We start from the raw sequence: 20,651 nt of genomic DNA, 5'->3' as shown, positions 1-20,651 counted from the left end.
TAATCTTTTTATCATATACCATAAACTGTATCTATGTGTAAGTAAATGCAAAACATTTCAGCTTGTTTTAAAGTCATTGTCACGGGAAAGCTAGCTGAGCAGACGACGCACTAAGGGACGTAACTCTAATTTCTTACCACCTGGGCTGATGCATTCGTGAGCAACTCGTGTTATTCCGGGACAAGCCGAATAGCGACTCGTGCCCCTCTCATGGCCATTTGTGCGACCGGGTTCCGTCTTAGCGCAAACGGGCATACATAAAACAATTGTCAGCTCGTTGCGTTATGGATCACATATATTTCCCCATATATTATTTATATTTCAGATGCAATTTAAAGCCCATCTAGACATGCGGAATTATACAGTATGACTGAACACATATAACTGTGTCTTGGGTATAATTTTAAATGCAAGACGTGTAAAATCAAAAATTATTTCTGAGGGATTCTTTGACGAAGAACTTGAAATCATACGCGCATTCTGATTGGTTTTTCGTTTTTTCGCACACAACATTCTTCGATAGGGGGACGAGTCTTCTTGCAGGTTACGGAAAGGGGCGAGTGGTGACGGAAAGGGCCGAGTGGTGACGAATGAGGCTGATGTCGATCGCCCATTCGAAATGCATTGAGAAGCTATATCAGCACGGCAGGGGTTGTGATACGGGTTTGGTTATTACATCCCCTGTGAAATGATATGTCTGTATGTTGGCACTATGTCACACGCAAAATGACTTATATCACTGACAGCTATATGATTATTTGACATTTCAAGTTGGTCGAAGAAACGCTTGTCATACCTCGTCCGTTATAATTGGATGATGTAATTTTGTGACGTACATGTGTGCATGGTGAGTGAGTGAATTGGGTTTAACGCCGTTAATCCAGTTACATCACGGCGTGCAGGCTTAATGTGGGAGGAAAGCCCGAAGTGATGCAGGTCTCAGACGTTTACCACTTTGGTGAAACCCACGAGCACGGGTATGGTCCTGAAAATATAGAAACATAATCGGGGCGAACCGGGATTCGAACCCACAATCATAGGTTTGTGGCGTGCAACGGTGCACAGCGAATCGCGGCGCCTTAGACGACTGGGCAACCCGTGCCCCCATGTGTGTATGGATATTGAGGATAAAGAATGTGAAGAAATACTGGTTGCCTATCATGTGAGATCGCAAATGACATACAAATAACGTATTGATAATAAAAGTTAAGATTCAACAATTGACACATCCTGTCACTCCATGCCTAGCCATTGTGGGGGGTAGTAATCCTCTGCTTTGTACTGTCGGCCCAGCCACGTCTTTTCCCGCGGGAAATGTTTGAAATATACAACATCACCTCCTGCCAACCACGCCCCCCACCACCCAAACGACCCGGATGTAACAATATTGTGATCGCAGTGAGACAAAGTAGCCAAGTCCACCTCTGGTTTACCCTTCATGAAAATGGTATCGTCCGACTTAAGGTTGTCCTTGCACCACGTTATACTGTCAGAGCACACTATGAACAAAGGGTTCTCATACTTCTTCCGGAAGTAGTTCATTGACCTGTTCAGAAATCCGATGTCAGCAATATTATAGCCACGACTTAGTTCATATTGGGACGCCATGTCGCCTTGCCGGACATGGACTCCGATTGTTATTCGCGTCCAGTTTGCCAGAACAGGAGCCCCCTTCAGCATGTCTTTGATGACGTCATCTCGGAATTTGAACTCCTGTCTTATTGTTTCCGAGATATTTCCGAAATATTTCCATGACTGATAATAACCGATTAACGTCCAGTTGGCATTGTGAGACAGACTTTGTACACTGGGGTCAAAGATTCCAGGATCTTTTTCCCTCATGACCTTTGTTTGAGTTCTGGAATACTTGTTTGCTGGTGCGTTAAGTTTGAATATGTTTCTCAGAAAGTGAGAGCTTGCAAGTGTTGCTGTGTAACCATGGAAACTACACACGCCAACAAGGGACGCATATTGAAACATTGCGTTACCAAGGCGACCGCCGCCATGAATTGTCATTGTGTGTGCTTTCTTGAATATTTCAGAAGTGTTCTTAGTCAGGTTTTGGCTGAGAAAAGAAGCATTGAGAAAGTGTTTTGGGAAGGACGTGCCGGGGTCGACACTGGTATTATTAGTGACTTCAGATTTGGGGATTTGTCTCAGCGTTGATGGTGTAAATGAACGTGTGATGCCGTCTCTTCTCTTTCTTAAAGTGTCTTGAACTAATTGTCCAGTCTCACGCCTGGGTAAAATCCTCCCTGTCTTCTTTGTTTCGTGTGTGACGTCCCTCGTAATCATGACGTCATCGACCTTGTGACTGTGAAGCAGCACGAGAATCCCGGAAGCCACGAGACCAAGAAGCAGTGCCACCTTTCTCCGGCGTCGACAGAACCGCATTCCAGAAGGAGGTTAGACATGGTCTCAGTCCGATAAACGTGGGTCGATGTATCGCGACGTGATGGTGATATTGGAGATATGTAATTTCGTCATGGGTCGTGGCGATATTGACCTGAAACAAACGTGATAATGCCAGTTAAATAATAACAATAACCATAACAGTACGTGGGGTAAGTCATCCCACCTTAGAACAAATAACACATTTCAAAATTATTAATTCATACATATCACTGCATATGCCGCAGTGTGTACAAATCTCGTTATCTCGTGAAAGATGAGAAGTGGGAGAGAGTTGGTGAAAGGTGAGAAGTGGGAGAGAGGGGGTGACAGGTGAGAAGTGACAGGTGAGAATTGGGAGAGAGGGGTGAAAGATGAGAAGTGGGAGAGAGGGGGTGAAAGGTGAGAAGTGGGAGAGAGGGGGTGAAAGGTGAGAAGTGGGAGAGAGGGGTGACAGGTGAGAAGTGGGAGAGAGGGGGTGACAGGTGAGAAGTGGGAGAGAGGGGGTGAAAGGTGAGAAGTGGGAGAGAGGGGTGACAGGTGAGAAGTGGGAGAGATGGGGTGACAGGTGAGAAGTGGGAGAGAGGGGGTGAAAGGTGAGAAGTGGGAGAGAGGGGATGAAAGGTGAGAAGTGGGAGAGAGGGGGAGAAAGGTGAGAAGTGGGAGAGAGGGGTGAAAGGTGAGAAGTGGCAGAGAGATGGGGTGACAGGTGAGAAGTTGGAGAGAGGGGGTGACAGGTGAGAATTGGGAGAGAAGGGGAAGTGACAGGTGAGAATTGGGAGAGAGGGGTGACAGGTGAGAAGTGGCAGAGAGATGGGGTGACAGGTGAGAAGTTGGAGAGAGGGGGAGAAAGGTGAAAAGTGGGAGAGAGGGGTGAAAGGTGAGAAGTGGGAGAGAGGGGATGAAAGGTGAGAAGTGGGAGAGAGGGGGAAGTGACAGGTGAGAAGTGGCAGAGAGGGCGTGACAGGTGAGAATTGGGAGAGAGGGGGAAGTGAAAGGTGAGAATTGAGAGAGAGGGGGTGACAGGTGAGAATTGGGAGAGAAGGGGAAGTGACAGGTGAGAATTGGGAGAGAGGGGTGACAGGTGAGAAGTGGCAGAGAGATGGGGTGACAGGTGAGAAGTTGGAGATAGGGGGTGACAGGTGAGAAGTGGGAGAGAGGGAGAAGTGACAGGTGAGAAGTTGGAGATAGGGGGTGACAGGTGAGAAGTGGGAGAGAGGGAGAAGTGACAGGTGAGAAGTGAGAGTGAGGGAGAAGTGACAGGTGAGAAGTGGCAGAGAGGAGTACACAGGTGAGAAGTGGCAGAAAGGGGGTGACAGGTGAGAAGTGGGAGAGATGGGGGTGTACTTGACAAGAGGGAGAAGGGGAACAGGTGAGAAGTGGGTGAGAGGGGGTGACAGGTGAGAAGTGGGTGAGAGGAGTGTGACAAGTGACAAGTGGGAGGGAGGTGGGTACTGTTGCACTCTACATCACACATACATGTCGTCACTTTTACAATATATATCTCGCCTACACGTGGGGTCTATTGCAGTATATATGACACCTACATGTGGCACTATTACAGTATATATCACACCTACATGTGGCACTATTTCAGTAAATATCACACTTACATGTGCCACTATAAGAGTATATAGCTCGCCTATATGTGGGCACTATTGCAGTATATATGACACCTACATGTGGCAATATTACAGTATATATAACACCTACATATGGCAATATTACAGTATTAACATACCTACCTGTGGCACTATAAAAGTATATATCACACCTATGTGTGGCACTATTACAGTATATATTACAGCTACATGTGGCACTATTAGAGTATAAATCACACCTACACGTGGCACTATTACAGTATTATCACACCTACGTGAGGCACTATTAGAGTATATATCACACCTACATGAGGCACTATTAGAGTATACAGCTCGACTACATGTGGCACTATTAGAGTATACAGCTCACCAACATGTGGGTACTATTAAAGCATATATCACACCTACATGTGGCACTATTACAGTGTATATCACACCTACCTGTGCCACTATAACAGTATATATCACACCTACATGTGGCACTATTACACTTTATATCACACCTACTTGTGGCACTATTAGAGTATAAAGCTCACCTACATGTGGGTACTATTACATTATATATCACACCTACATGTGGCACTATTACAGTATATATCTCGCTTATATGTGGGTACTATTACGGAATATATCACACCTACTTGTGGCACTATTAGAGTATAAAGCTCACCTACATGTGGGTACTATTACATTATATATCACACCTACATGTGGCACTATTACAGTATATATCACACCTACTTGTGGCACTATTAGAGTATATAGCTCACCTATATGTGGGTACTATTACATTATATATCACACCTACATGTGCCACTATTACACTTTATATCACACCTACTTGTGGCACTATTAGAGTATAAAGCTCACCTACATGTGGGTACTATTACATTATATATCACACCTACATGTGGCACTATTACAGTATATATCTCGCTTATATGTGGGTACTATTACGGTATATATCACACCTACTTGTGGCACTATTAGAGTATATAGCTCACCTATATGTGGGTACTATTACATTATATATCACACCTACATGTGCCACTATTACACTTTATATCACACCTACTTGTGGCACTATTAGAGTATAAAGCTCACCTACATGTGGGTACTATTACATTATATATCACACCTACATGTGGCACTATTACAGTATATATCTTGCTTATATGTGGGTACTATTACGGTATATATCACACATACATGTGGCACTATTAGAGTATATAGCTCACCTATATGTGTGCACTATTACAGTACAGTCACAATCAATCAACTCACATCCCCGATCTCTGATCACTATTTTAGTCGTCATGGACAACAAGCACACACTACTGAGGACATACCTGAATCCCTCGAGAATGAGCTTCCTTCGTTAAGGAGAAGTTCCAGTTTACAGGACAACGTATCAAAGTGAAACTATCACATGACAACTCCCATGGGGATGTCAAACTGTATGTCACTGTTGCCATGGCGTCGACTTGTCATCGCGTATTGCAGCTGACGTTTTGGAAGCCACGCTGGGCACGTGCTGGATCAGGACACTCCCTGAATTATAACTGCCATATTGACGGTATGTCTGGCACCTCCTGACCCAGACGCTTGATGGTGATATGGTTAGAAAGCTGTTAGTGTTTGTTTGTTTGTTGTTTAACGCCACACTCAGCAATATTCCAGCTGTATGACGGTAGTCTGTAAATAAACGAGAATGGACCAGACAATCCAGTGATTGACATCATAAGCATCGTTCCATGCAATTGGGATACGATGACATGCATCAAGTCAGCGAGCCTGACCACCTATTCTACACCGAATACCTATGTATGTAGGTAGGTAGGTAGGTAGGTAGGTAGGTAGGTAGCATAAATATTTCAGAAAATAGATTTGTCAAATATTCTTTGTATGTAACTTTTATAACTGTGCTGAACGTCCCTGGCTTTCCCCTTTCAACCTCAAAACTGACCACATTCCCATTCCATTGCCTATGTTAGTTCCTTATCCAAACAATTTCGAGCTAGATACCAATTACGTGATGTGAGTGTTGTATGTCTAACGCTGCCATATTCCAGTCAAGGGATAGATGTCTTTACATGATCGGGGGCGGTGGGGTAGTCTGGTGGTAAAAGCGTTCGCTCATCACGCCGAAGACCCGGGTTCGATTCCCCACATGGGTACAATGTGTAAAGACCATTTGTAGTGTCCCCCCGCCGTGATTATGCTGGAATATTGCCAAAAGCGGCGTAAAACCATACTCACTCACTCACTCACTTTAAATGATCGAATCTGTACCCAGATCGCTTTTGTGAGTGAGTGAGTTGGGTTTAACGCCGCTTTGAACAGTATTCCAGTTATATCACGGCGTGTCAGCTTAACATGGGGAGGAAAGCCCGAAATTATGCAGGTCTCAGACGTTTACCACTTCGATAAAACCCGCGAGCACGGCTATGGTGCTGACAAACCTAGAAACATAATGAGGAGATTTATTCTAACCTGGAATCCCCAATAGGTCAATATCGTCTGATATCGTCTGTGAGTCTGTGGTATGGCCCTGTATCAGCCTGTGGCAATCACAGGCACGACGTTTTTAGGAGTTAAAAATTAAAAAATATGAAACATTTATTCATAATATGAGTTTTAATGTCCATAATATATAAATAATGTGGGCTGGGTTCGCGGTATATGTTATATATGGCGTGTTCAGTGCCGTGCCATGAATGTTGATTGCAGCAGCCAGTGTGGCAATAGGTCTTTTTTTTAAATTTATAACGCCTCCTCCCAGCGCTGCTTGATGACCAGAATACATTGTCATGATGCCCAGTTATTTACGGGAGTTGTGTGGCAAGTATTCACAAAGCGAGCTGACCTACTCAGAGTCGAACCTCGGCAAACAGGACAGTGCCATTAGAAAATCTGCAGAATTATCAATTTCAAGGATTAACGAAGTAGATGTAGTAGCAGTAGTAAGATTAGTAGTGGCAGTTGAAGTAGCAGCAGTAGTAGTAGTAGTAGTAGTAGTAGTAGTAGCAATAGTAGTAGTAGTTGTAGACGTAGTAACAGCAGTAGTAGGAATTGTAGGAGTAGTCGTAGCAACAGTTGCATAAATAACAGTAGTAGTAGCAGAGTAGTAGTTGTAGTAATGGAAGCAGTGGCAGCAGCAGTAGTAGTAGTAGTAGTAGTAGTATCAGTAGCAGGAGTAGTTGGAGTAGTAGCAGGAGTAGTTGGAGTAGTAGGGGTAGTAACAGTTGTAAGAGTAATGGCAGTAGTAGTAGTAGTAGTAGTAGTAGTAGTAGTAGTAGTAGCGGCGGTGGTAGTAGAAGTAGTGGCAGTGGTGGTGATGTAAATTACACACCCAGTACTTACAAAAGTAAACCCCACAGACAAGAGTGAGTGAGTGAGATGAGTTCCATACCGCTTTCAACAGTATTCCAGGGAGTATTCCAATTATTATATCCCGGTGTGTCAGCTTGATGTGGGAGTATTCCAATTATTATATCACGGTGTGTCAGCTTGATGTGGGAGTATTCCAATTATCATATCCCGGTGTGTCAGCTTGATGTGGGAGTATTCCAATTATTATATCACGGTGTGTCAGCTTGATGTGGGAGTATTCCAGTTATATCACGGTGTGTCAGCTTGATATGGGAGTATTCCAGTTATATCACGATGTATCGGCTTGATGTGCGAATATTCCAGTTATATTACGGTGTGTCGGCTTGATATCGGAGTATTCCAGTTATATCACGGTGTGCCATGTTGATGTGTCAGTATTTCAGTTATATCACGGTGTGTCGGCTTGATGTGGGAGTATTCCAGTCATATCACTGTGTGTCGGCTTGATGTGGAGGGGCGGTCGGGTAGCCTAGTGGTTAAAGCGTTCGCTCGTCACGCCGAAGACCCGGGTTCGATCCCCGACATGGGTACAATGTGTGAAGCCCATTTCTGGTGTCCCCCGCCGTGATATTGCTGGAATATTGCTAAAAGCGGCGTAAAACCAAACTCACTCACTCACTTGATGTGGAAGTATTCCAGTTATATCACGGTGTGTCAGCTTGATGTGGGAGTATTCCAGTTATATCACAGAGTGTCAGCTTGATGTGGGAGTATTCCAGTTATATCACGGTGTATCAGCTTGATTTGGCAGTATTTCAGTTATATCACGGTGTGTCGGCTTGATATTGGAGTATTCCAGTCATATCACGGTGTGTCATGTTGATGTGGAAGCATTCCAGTTTTATCATAGTGTGCCATGTTGATGTGTCAGTATTTCAGTTATATCACGGTGTGTCGGCTTGATGTGGAAGTATTCCAGTTGCGTCACAGTGTGTCAGTTTGATGTGGGAATATTTTAGTATTATCACGGTGTATCAGCTTGATTTGGCAGTATTTCAGTTATATCACGGTGTGTCGGCTTGATATTGGAGTATTCCAGTCATATCACGGTGTGTCATGTTGATGTGGAAGCATTCCAGTTTTATCATAGTGTGCCATGTTGATGTGTCAGTATTTCAGTTATATCACGGTGTGTCAGCCTGATGTGGAAGTATTCCAGTCATATCACGGTGTGTCGGCTTGATGTGGGAGTATTCCAGTCATATCACGGTGTGTCAGCTTGATGTGCGAGTATTCCAGTCATATCACGGTGTGTCAGCTTGATGTGGGAGTATTCCAGTTATATCACGGTGTGTCAGCTTGATGTGGCAGTATTTCACTTATATCACGGCGTGTCAGCTGGTTGTGGGAGTATTCCAGTTATATCACGGTGTGTCATGTTGATGTTGGAGTATTCCAGTCATATCACGGTGTGTCATGTTGATGTGTGATGTGGACTCAGCTCTGTGTAGCAAACTGTGACATGTCAGATGACTTGGACACAAATTGATCTATGCTAAAACACATGATGGTTTTGACGCATACGACGATGAAATAACTCATAAAAAGAAAACCCAAATTGTTGACAAGAAAACAAAATAGAAAAGAAACCAAATCCGCCCGCAGTCATATTGCTTTTTATAATTTAAACAGAAGCCTGAATAGTGTATTTAATGAGACGAGTCGCCGTGTGTGTACGTAGCAAAACGTGCAGCTATTGTGGTGTGTATATATATGCATGGAGCAATTACACTAAATAGTACCATGTAGCCATGGATACCAACACTGACATTTAATCGTACCAGTAAGGACACCTGCTGTTCAGCAAACGAATCTGCCCTATATCGGTAACAACCTTCGTCAGCGAAGAACGAGACGTCAACGCCTCTCTCTCTCTCTCTCTCTCTCTCTCACTCTCTCTCCCTCTCTCTCTCTCTCTCTCTCTCTCTCTCTCTCTCTCTCTCTCTCTCTCTACTTAGCTCGCCAAGGTTCGCTAAATACAATGTTTATTCCTAATGTAGGATATTTACCAACCCCAACCACACTCGCGTGATAACCTATACATATTTCAATTCTTTTCGCATTACCTTCTTACGGTAAAAGACCTCGGTACGAGAGGACATGCTTAACCTTTTCGCCGATACCTGGTGTAACTGACTGTCAGTGATCGATTCATATAACGTTCACCGCTTTTTGCCATTTGCGCCCTACGGTTCTGTCTCGGCGGATAGTCGAGGCTGGTTATTGTCTGGCGTTGACGTTTTACAGCTGCACCAGCAAAGTAGCGCTGAGACAGCGAATGTGAAATGGGGACCAATGACCATAAACACGTACCCAATCATTTATTTTATACTGCTCAAAGTCTGCTTAGGATCAAGATTTGACCATATCAAAGTTTCTCCAACAAATAAAGATTGTTTGTTTGTTTGTTGTTTAACGCCGCACTCAGCAATATTCCAGCTATATGACGGCGGTCTGTAAATAATCGAGTCTGGACCAGACAACCCAGTGATTGACATCATGATCCTTGATCCACGCAATTGGGATACGATGACATGCATGAACCAAGTCAGTGAGTCTGACCACCCGATCGCGTCTGTCGCCTCTTACGAGGAGGGCGAGACGGTCACTGGGTGTGTTGATCTTGAGGCAACGTTCTCTCCCCCATCTATTATGTACAACAAGATCGATGACTGGATTCAAGTTAGACTCAATCTCTAGTCACGCCACTAAACAGTGCCAGTAAAACGTGGCATATATCCTAACCTGGAACCGGCTATTTTGAATTTTGCAGAGAGCAACCTCACACTTAATATGCACACACACATATACACACACACACACAGAGTGGTATTTCAGTTATATCACGGCGTGTCAACTTTAACAGTATTTCATTATTTCACGGCATGTCAGCATTAACGGTATTTCAGTTATATCACGGCGTGTCAACTTTAACGGTATTTCATTATTTCACGGCATGTCAGCATTAACGGTATTTCAGTTATATCACGGCGTGTCAACTTTAACGGTATTCCATTATTTCACGGCATGTCAGCATTAACGGTATTTCAGTTATATCACGGCGTGTCAACTTTAACGGTATTTCATTATTTCACGGCATGTCAGCATTAACGGTATTTCAGTTATATCACGGCGTGTCAACTTTAACAGTATTTCATTATTTCACGGCATGTCAGCATTAACGGTATTTCAGTTATATCACGGCGTGTCAACTTTAACAGTATTTCATTATTTCACGGCATGTCAGCATTAACGGTATTTCAGTTATATCACGGCGTGTCAACTTTAACGGTATTTCATTATTTCACGGCATGTCAGCATTAACGGTATTTCAGTTATATCACGGCGTGTCAACTTTAACGGTATTCCATTATTTCACGGCATGTCAGCATTAACGGTATTTCAGTTATATCACGGCGTGTCAACTTTAACGGTATTTCATTATTTCACGGCATGTCAGCATTAACGGTATTTCAGTTATATCACGGCGTGTCAACTTTAACGGTATTTCATTATTTCACGGCATGTCAGCATTAACGGTATTTCAGTTATATCACGGCGTGTCAACTTTAACGGTATTTCATTATTTTACGGCATGTCAGCATTAACGGTATTTCAGTTATATCACGGCGTGTCAACTTTAACAGTATTCCATTATTTCACGGCATGTCAGCATTAACGGTATTTCAGTTATATCACGGCGTGTCAACTTTAACAGTATTTCATTATTTCACGGCATGTCAGCATTAACGGTATTTCAGTTATATCACGGCGGGTCAACTTTAACGGTATTTCATTATTTCACGGCATGTCAGCATTAACGGTATTTCAGTTATTTCACGGCGTGTCAACTTTAACAGTATTTCATTATTTCACGGCATGTCAGCATTAACGGTATTTCAGTTATATCACGGCTGGTCAACTTTAACGGTATTTCATTATTTCACGGCATGTCAGCATTAACGGTATTTCAGTTATATCACGGCGTGTCAACTTTAACAGTATTTCATTATTTCACGGCATGTCAGCATTAACGGTATTTCAGTTATATCACGGCGTGTCAACTTTAACGGTATTTCATTATTTTACGGCATGTCAGCATTAACGGTATTTCAGTTATATCACGGCGTGTCAACTTTAACAGTATTCCATTATTTCACGGCATGTCAGCATTAACGGTATTTCAGTTATATCACGGCGTGTCAACTTTAACAGTATTTCATTATTTCACGGCATGTCAGCATTAACGGTATTTCAGTTATATCACGGCGGGTCAACTTTAACGGTATTTCATTATTTCACGGCATGTCAGCATTAACGGTATTTCAGTTATTTCACGGCGTGTCAACTTTAACAGTATTTCATTATTTCACGGCATGTCAGCATTAACGGTATTTCAGTTATATCACGGCGGGTCAACTTTAACGGTATTTCATTATTTCACGGCATGTCAGCATTAACGGTATTTCAGTTATATCACGGCGTGTCAACTTTAACGGTATTAGACGATTAGGCCACCCGTATCTCATAGGAATAGTCTGGACTGACGATCATTGACCAAAGGAACGTGACATTGTAACAATGGTTAATTGTGAAACGTTCATATAACTGTAACAGAATGTAACTCGCTACACGGCATCTGAAATTCTGATATAACACAATGAAACTTTAGATGTTTTTTGTCTCGTCACAATGAAATTTGGACATTGCCCTTTTGTCGCCCTTACAAAAACTAGTAATAGGTGTAATAACAAGAGCGCGACAATGTGACAACGCGACAATGTCCCTTCCAGGATTTTATAGTCATCGTGTCATGATTCTTGGACAAGAAAGAAAACCTACAGGTATCGTGCTGCACACCGTCTAGCAAAGACGTATAAGACGGGGGAGGGGGAGTCGGGTAAAATAGCAGACCGATGCCGTGTGACGAACAGCTGATTTGGTGAGCACCATATAACGGACATTGGCCCCTGACTAGAAAAAGCACACGGACACGCACGCACGCACGCACGCACGCACAAACACACGCACGCACGCATGAACACACACACACTCGCACGTTTGGACCCTTGAAGATCCGGGGTAGAATAGGTCTTCGGCAACTCAATGCATGTTGGCCGTAAAAGGAGACAATGCTTGTAGTAAGAGGCGACTAACGGGATCGGGTGGTCAGGGTCGCTGACTTGGTTGATACATGTCATCGTATTCCAATGTCGTGGCTCCATACTCATGATGTCAATCACTGGATTGTCTGGTCCAGACTTGATTATTTATAGACCGCCTTTATATAGCTGGAATATTGCTGAGAGCGGCGTTATAACAACAAACAAATAAAACAAAACAGAACCCGTGTCCTCACAACAACCGATCGGCACCGTCAGCGGGCTACAGTCGCACCAGCCTGTGAAGGCATTATGAATGATGTAACAAGCGTTGACTTACCGTATCATATCTCCCAGTGACAATAACGGGTCCCGGTGAACTACCGCTGCCCACAAACACCCTTCAAGAATAAACCAAAGTTTCCAAATCCCGACTTCACCGAAAACGAGACGGTTGCTAGACAGCACATTGAAAGCTCAAGAGCTGAGCGATCACAGACGCGCGCGGTAAGCGTCATGGAATGGGCGTACACGACTCAGGTCAATAAGATCGTATTATTCGTTTCTGGTTAAATTTAACGGGAGTTAAATGTTCTCAGTGTGACAGCTGCGTCTCTTATGTGATTTATCGCGCCTAGTCTATACATGATTGGAAATATTTGCATTGATTGTTGGATTGTAATCGTTTTACCTTCAGTCGCCGTCGACATGATTTCGGGAAGGAAAGAATGCATTATTTATTTGATTTTGTTTAACAAAATAATTAACTTTTACCGGACAATCGCCATCATATATGATACATTGTAGCTGTTGTTCCTTCTCACGACTGTCAACACAAAGGTGTGTTTTATCTGACACACTATACACTACAGGGAAGCTATGTCACCGATCGATAGAAACTGATGCGTCTCGTGGGCGGTACGTTGCCGCTTGATTTCAATTGTCAGGAACCTATACTGACTTACTCTAACATTGGCTAAGACACATCCTCTACTAACATATTGTAACATATAGTAAAATACACTGACATTTATTACATACTTCAGTGTGAAAGACAGTTTTCTGATTTTGGAAAAAAACTTGATTAAAAAATGTTCATTGCAGTAAACATAACACTTTCACAAGAGTTACCTCCCCACAAATTGTCTCCCTTTATCGTAAGTGTCTGGCCCGTATATGCACAAACTGTTGACGTCCTTTTTACATTAGTATATAATAATGACAGATGGTCATTTATAGAGTTAATATCGCTACTTGACGTTTATTATTCTCTTGAAAATGCCTCGTTATGATCTGTAAATTTCTCATTTAACTCGTCAATCAAACACGGAATTACTTTTCAGGTCGAGGATTAGTAAAACGTCCCACAAAAAGTTTATAATAAATAGGTTATTCAATATGTCTCGTCAAATATCATGTTTCTCTCATCTCATGGCGATGGACCGTGAAAATATCCCCTTTCCCACTTCACTAAAGTAGAGAAACATGGTATTTCACTCGACATGTGGAATATCCTCTATATACTAACATATTTTGACATATACTAATATAGTAACATATACGAACGTAAACTGACGGATTTGTTGTACGTCTATTAAGAATCTTGCAATTCCATTGGTTATTCCGTACCACGTGACGAAACAATACATATTAATGGAGACACCAAAGTCATGTGACTGACACTGACTTCGAATATTGAATCGTCACATGATCAGTATTGACCTGTCACGTGATGAATATTGACTCGCAGGAAAACAAGATGGCGTCTGGTACTGAAAACAGAGACGTACATATATATATGTCTTTGCTGTAATGAAATAGAGGGGGTTTAAAGGCTCCATACACTTCAACGGGAATTTCGGCATAACAAAACGAAGGATTACTCTTGACGATGTCAATATGCTAAAACAAGGACCCGAGGACCCGATTCCTGGGGTGGTCTGACGGGACTGAGGCCCCAGGCCACATGCCTCTTCTAGCCCTTGTTTTCGCACATTGACCTCGTCAAAAGTAATTATTTGTGTAAGAATAACACATATTCAAACACATACTGACAATTACTTACATGTACTGACATACCATCCCTATCGTATCTTTCATGCTACCCCAGCTCCTGTACATCGCTGACAAAAAAATGTCCATTAGTGGGCATGAAGATCTAAGGCGCTTTGATGAAAATTAACTGTGATTGTTGGCGAAGTATCAACATGGCTGTTATATCGATCCCTTGTTGCGTTTGAAGTTTGTAATTGGCTAATGTAGTTACCTTCTACAGTATCGATTCACCCCACGGGGTGCCATCTGACCAATCCCACCTTTCACAATCCTCACCCGTTATCTGCAAACATACTAACAAACAATGGACATTACGGTTTAATTAGAGAGAGTAGATAAATACCTAACAGCAGGATAACTAACACAATATAATATTTTACAGATACAAAACTCAATTCATTGTGAAATCTAACATCAATTAATAGTTAAAATGACCTCTCACGACCAATGACTCCCTTCAGTAAGCTAAGGAGTTATAATGACCCCAGGTTGAAGATTCTTGTTCAAACCCTGGTGTCACATGACCAAACTTTTAGTGGGTGTCAAACACAGGTGCCTGAAGACTCTACGCAATCTGTTTAGGACATCCCACGTTGTTCTGGACATACGGCGGTTAGAGTGAGTGAGTTGGGTTAAATGCCGCTTTGAACAGTATTCCAGTTATATCACGGCGTGCCAGATTAATGTGGGAGGAAAACCCGAAGTGATGCATTTCAATTTGGTGAAACCAAAGGGCACGGGTATGGTGCTGACAAACCTAGAAATATAATCGGGGCGAACCGGGATTCGAACCCACAATCGTAGGTTTCTGGCGTGTCCAAGGGATGCAACCCTTCACAGTGAAGCGCGGCACCTGGGCCACCTGGGCCACCTGTGCCCCGAAGTGGTCAGAACTGATCCAATTAAAACTGCCATATGCCGGCTACAGCCTTGTTCAATCTAATTTCAGTCTCACCGGGGACAAGGGTGGCGATAGGCGCCGAATTTAATTAGGAATCTCAACTCTTAAGATTAAAGTTTCACATTTATTTCACGACCACTAATTGCCATTCGGCAAGTAACAGAAGACTCCTTGTCTACGTAAGATTATCTATTAAATTTGTCTCACAACTTCACATATATCGCTCTATTGTTGTCTCTGTTCCTGTCATAATTTAGGGGATGCGGGGGCTCAGTCGCATAAAGTGCCGCAATTCGCTGTGCAGAGTTGCGTCCCCTGGACACTCCGGAACCCTGTGATCGTAGGTTCGAATCGTGTTGGTCATGATTGTGTTTCTAGGTTTGTCAACACGAGACCCTTGCTTGTGAGTTTCACCAACGTGTTAAACGTCTGAGACCTGCATCACCTCGAGCTTTCCTCCCACATTAAGCTGACACGCCGCGATATAACTGGAATACTGTTAAAAGTGGCGTTAAACCCAACCCACTCACTCACCCACTCTGTTTCTGTCATAATTTAGGGGATACCGGGGCCAGTCGCCTAAGGTGCCGCAATTCGCTGTGCAGAGTTGTGTGATCGCAGGTTCGAATCATTGTTGGTCCGATTATGTTTCCAGGTTAGTCAACGCAATACCCGTTCTTGTGGGTTCACCAAAATATTGAACGTCTGAGACCTGCATCATTAAAGGCTACCCCCCCCCCCCCCCCCCCCCCCACACACCATGGGCTTCACACATGAATAATTGATGCCTCTTTCTTCGAGTTGTATCCATTTTCCAGGGTTTTCTGTTTGTTTGTTTGTTTGTTTGTTCGCAGTTTAACGCCGCACTCAACTACATGACGGCGGTCTGTAAATAATCGAGTCTGGACAAGACAATCCAGTGACTGATATCATGAGCATCTATCTACGCAATTGGGATACGATTACATGCACCAACCAAGTCAGCGAGCCTCACCACTCGATCCCGTTTGTCGTCTCTTACGACATGCATAGTCGCCTTTTTACGGCAAGCATGGGTTGCTGAAGACCTATTCTACCCCGGATCTTCACGGATCCATGGATGATCGAACCGGGGTCTTTCAGCGTGACGAGTGTACGATTCAACTGCTAGGCCGCCCCATCGCCTTGAAGTCATAGGAACGTGAATCTCATCACTCTAGTGTCTTTAAAGTATGTTATGCAGAAACCGAAGAGTAAACAGCAGCTTGAATTCATACCGTCGGTTTTTTTAATACAACATCGACTCAAGGCAGTGAAAGTTTGTGTGTGCCAAATGGACAAATAACATACACGTTTCTATGTTTTAGAACACACGTTTGCTTTGTCTTTGGTAGGCATGTCTTAGCAAAGGTGAATCAAAAATGTTAATTTCGGAAAGCCAAGTTCAAGGATGGGCGAAAGATCGGCGTTAATGCAACTCAACCACTCGTTCCCTCAGTGACTTGCGAGCCAAGCTTCAACAATGTCGAATAGTCAACACCTCGTATACAGTGTGTGAGTTTGGTTTTACGCCGCATTTAGCAATATTCCAGCAATATCACGGCGGGGGACACCAGAAATGGGCTTCACACATTGTACCCATGTCGGGAATCGAACACGGGTCCTCGGTGTGACGAGCGAACGCTTTAACCACTAGGCTACCCGACCGCCCCACCTCGTATATAAGTGTTGTGCTAGAGTGAATGCTTGACGGTTATATGTGGGAGGAATGCCCGAATATATTATTACAAACCTAAGACGTTTACAAGTTTGTGAAACCTACTAGCACAGTTATGTTACTAACAAACCTAAAAAACATAACAGGGCGAACCGGGATTCGAACTCACCGTTATAGGTTTATGGCACGATTAAGGGACGCAACTCTCCACAGACAATTGTGTCCGCTCGTGTCCCTATGGTTTAATAGAGATCTCATCAGCAGCGATCTTTTGAATGCAAACACCGTCGTCTTCACTTACAGGGGATTAACGCTTATCTGACCAGTCTGTCAGACACTGTACTTCTTACTTTCCATGGTCACTTGTGAAGTACGGGGGGCAGGGGTGGCCCAGTCGTCTTAGGCGAGACGATTCGCTGTGCAGAGTTGCGTCCCTTGGGCACGCCAGAAACCTATGATTGTGGGTTGGAATCCTGGTTTGCCCCGATTATGTTTCTAGGTTTGTCAGCACCATACCTGTGCTCGTGGGTTTCACCGAAGTGTTAAACGTCTGAGACCTGCATCACTTCGGGCTTTCCTCCCACATTAAGCTGACACGCCGTGATATAACTGGAATACTGCTAAAAGCGGCGTTAAACCCAACTCATTCATTCGTGAAGTCCAAGATGACTCTGCCAAACCCTTTTGACCTTTTTCTGAGACGAGAGAATGGAAGATGAAGGATTTCAGCTGCTTGGCGTGAGTTCTACCTATGTCCAGCTGCAGAGGTTTAATGTTAAGACTCATCTCGTCAAATATTCACGGGATCATTTGAGTCACAGGAACTGTAAAGCAAATATATTCGTATAGAAAGAAACACACTACTCTATACATATAGACAAGGAGTGACACACGCCATCTTGGTCCTTATTCAAGATTTCAAGATTTCGCGCTCGGTTTGAATCACAGTTCGATATCGCTAACATAAAAACTAGGGATCTAAATTTTAGCACACGGTGAGGGGAGGGAAATTGAAAACCGTCAATGCTAAGCCTGCTTGCTAAATGTTGGGGTTGAGAAGGAAAACTACAGCATAATTAGACATTTCGAAGAAGATTGATCATTAACTGTCTTGGGTGTCATCGTATCCCAATCGTACCACTGGATTGTCTTATCCAGACTCGATTATTTACAGACCGCCGTCATATAGCTGGAATATTGCTGATTGCGGCGTTAAACAACAAACAAACAAACACTGATTAGGTTTTCCTTATATTGGCATGTCAAGCACAACCAAAACCTACCGTCAACGTATTTTGCAAACTGAGTATGGCATTATAACATCTATTTCATAATATTGATGTTATTCAGACTTGTAATATTATGGCATTATATATTTTGAACACCCCACCACCACGGTGGATGGGACAATGATCGTGTCATTTAAGCTTATCTTCACTCATAGTAACAAGACAAACATTAAGATTACCTTGTGTCAGAAATAAATTTTTAAAAAAGTTCAGACTAAAAGATTACTTTATGAATTATAATCCATATCGTATCCATATCCACAGAATACCAGCTTGTTTATTTCGTGGGCTTGTTGCTATGATCCAAGTTGTTACACGGGAACGTCATTTCCTCACGTGGAGAAACCCGTGTACATTTCAGTTGTCAGTTGCTGCCTGGCCTGTCAATCTCAGTTACCGACAGCGTGGCGTTATGGAAACACAGACGGCGTGGCTGGGCGAATCTCAGGGGACCAACCAACGCTCGTTGTGAGACATACCAGTGGCTCCACTTGGCACATGTTGGTGTGAAATGACATTTACAGAGGAATTACAAGAGGGCTTCATACACATGTGTACAGACCTCAGTGCTGAGCGGCTAGATTATGTCAGCGTGTGTTCACTGATTGGATTCAACGTTCGTAAGTTAATAGCGATACACGTTGATCATGATCCGCGGACTTTGTTTAAACTTGACCGTTGCTTTTTAAAAACGTCCGAAGGACAGTGAGTGAGTTAGTTTGGTTTTACGCCGCCTTTACCAATATTCCAGCAATTTCATGACTGGGGACACCAGAAATTGGCTTCACACATTGTACTCATGTCGGGAATCGAACCCGGGTCCTCGGCGTGACGAGCAAACGCTTTAACCACTGGGTTACCCTATCGTCTCCAGAATTACAGTGGGTGGATGAGTGAGTGAGTGAGTGAGCTGGGGAGTGAATCAGTGAGTGAGTGAGTGAGTGAGGCAATGAGCGCGGGGGCGGGTGGGTGGCTGAGTAAGCGAATGCGAATGGAGAAAAAGGCGACTATGCTTGTCGTTAGAGGCGACTAACGGAATTGGATGGTCAGACTCGTTTACTTCGCTGATACATGTCATCGTATCCTAATTATGTGAATCGGTACTCGTGATGTCAATCACTGGATTGTCTGGTTCAGACTCGATTATTTACAGACCGCGTCACAGACAATTTAGTTGCGTCACTACTCCAATTGCATCTACACAATATTGACGTACCAAAACCAATGTTGAGAAACAAGGCTCCGCTTCAGAACACCATCTTTGCGCTACAATTTCGAGAACTCTGTGTTAAAGTATGGGAGTTACGAGTGAGTGAGTGAGTATGGTTTTACGCCGCTTTTACCAATATCACGGAGAGGGGACACCAGAAATGGGCTTCACACATTGTACCCATGTGAGTATGGTTTTACGCCGCTTTTACCAATATCACGGAGGGGGACACCAGAAATGGGCTTCACACATTGTACCCATGTGGGAAATCGAACCCTTCGGCATGACGAGCGAACGCTTAAACCACTAGGCTACCCCACCTCCCATGAGAGTTACTAAAGCGGTAGAGCTATGATCGCTTTGTGAAACAGTGCTCTGGTTGCATTACAAATAGATTTGAAATGTGTGAGTGAGTACTGTTTTACGGCACTATGAGCAGTATTCCAGCCAAATCACTGTGGATAGAGGGGGTTATTTAAAGGATAAAATGTTAAGTAAAAGCTGAGGGAATCAGTGACCGAGCGAGAAAACTGAGCTTCGAGGGTTTTACTGTGTCATCCCAAAACGAGGACTGTTTTATACGACTTATGAACCGCCGAAACAACATTAGTTTAATATTTGGACTGAAAAAAGATGTTAAAGAAACGCTCGTAAAATATATCTGTCTTGGAAATATTCGCTAAACATGAAACCTTCTACTGAGTGAGGGAGTGAGTTATGATTTTACATTGCCCTTCTGCTGAGGCGAGGAGGTAAAATGGGGTGTAACTTCGCGTCCAAGATTATTGCACTTATATAGCGACATGTGTGTGTGGCTGCTTGTATGAGATACCATGTCACAGTTCAACATGAATACCCCACTCAGACACAGTATACTGACACCCGAGCCGTCCAGTCCTTGGTTTATCACCTTAGTGGACAGCGCCAGACAGGGTAACAACAAGTGCCATCTTTTAACGACTTATGGTATAACGCAGGCGGGGATCGAACCCCGGACATTCCGCTCTCCGAAC

The 20,651-nt window shown here is 43.5% G+C and overlaps 1 protein-coding gene across 1 annotated transcript; it reads right to left on the bottom strand.

Annotated features, from left to right (window-relative positions):
* Positions 1-1,233: 1,233 nt before the first annotated feature.
* Positions 1,234-2,394, bottom strand: LOC139460318 (galactoside alpha-(1,2)-fucosyltransferase 2-like). Its single transcript, XM_071241810.1, has one exon. The coding sequence runs from the start codon at positions 2,392-2,394 to the stop codon at positions 1,234-1,236; it is 1,161 nt and encodes a 386-aa protein (XP_071097911.1).
* Positions 2,395-20,651: the final 18,257 nt, after the last annotated feature.

This window comes from Haliotis cracherodii, unplaced genomic scaffold (genome assembly GCF_022045235.1).
Source record: "Haliotis cracherodii isolate W230 unplaced genomic scaffold, xgHalCrac1.p SCAF_14, whole genome shotgun sequence".
In the NCBI taxonomy this organism is placed as follows: domain Eukaryota; kingdom Metazoa; phylum Mollusca; class Gastropoda; order Lepetellida; family Haliotidae; genus Haliotis; species Haliotis cracherodii.
The sequence above is the reverse complement of the archived record's forward strand: the minus strand, read 5'-3'. Positions and strand labels throughout refer to the sequence as shown.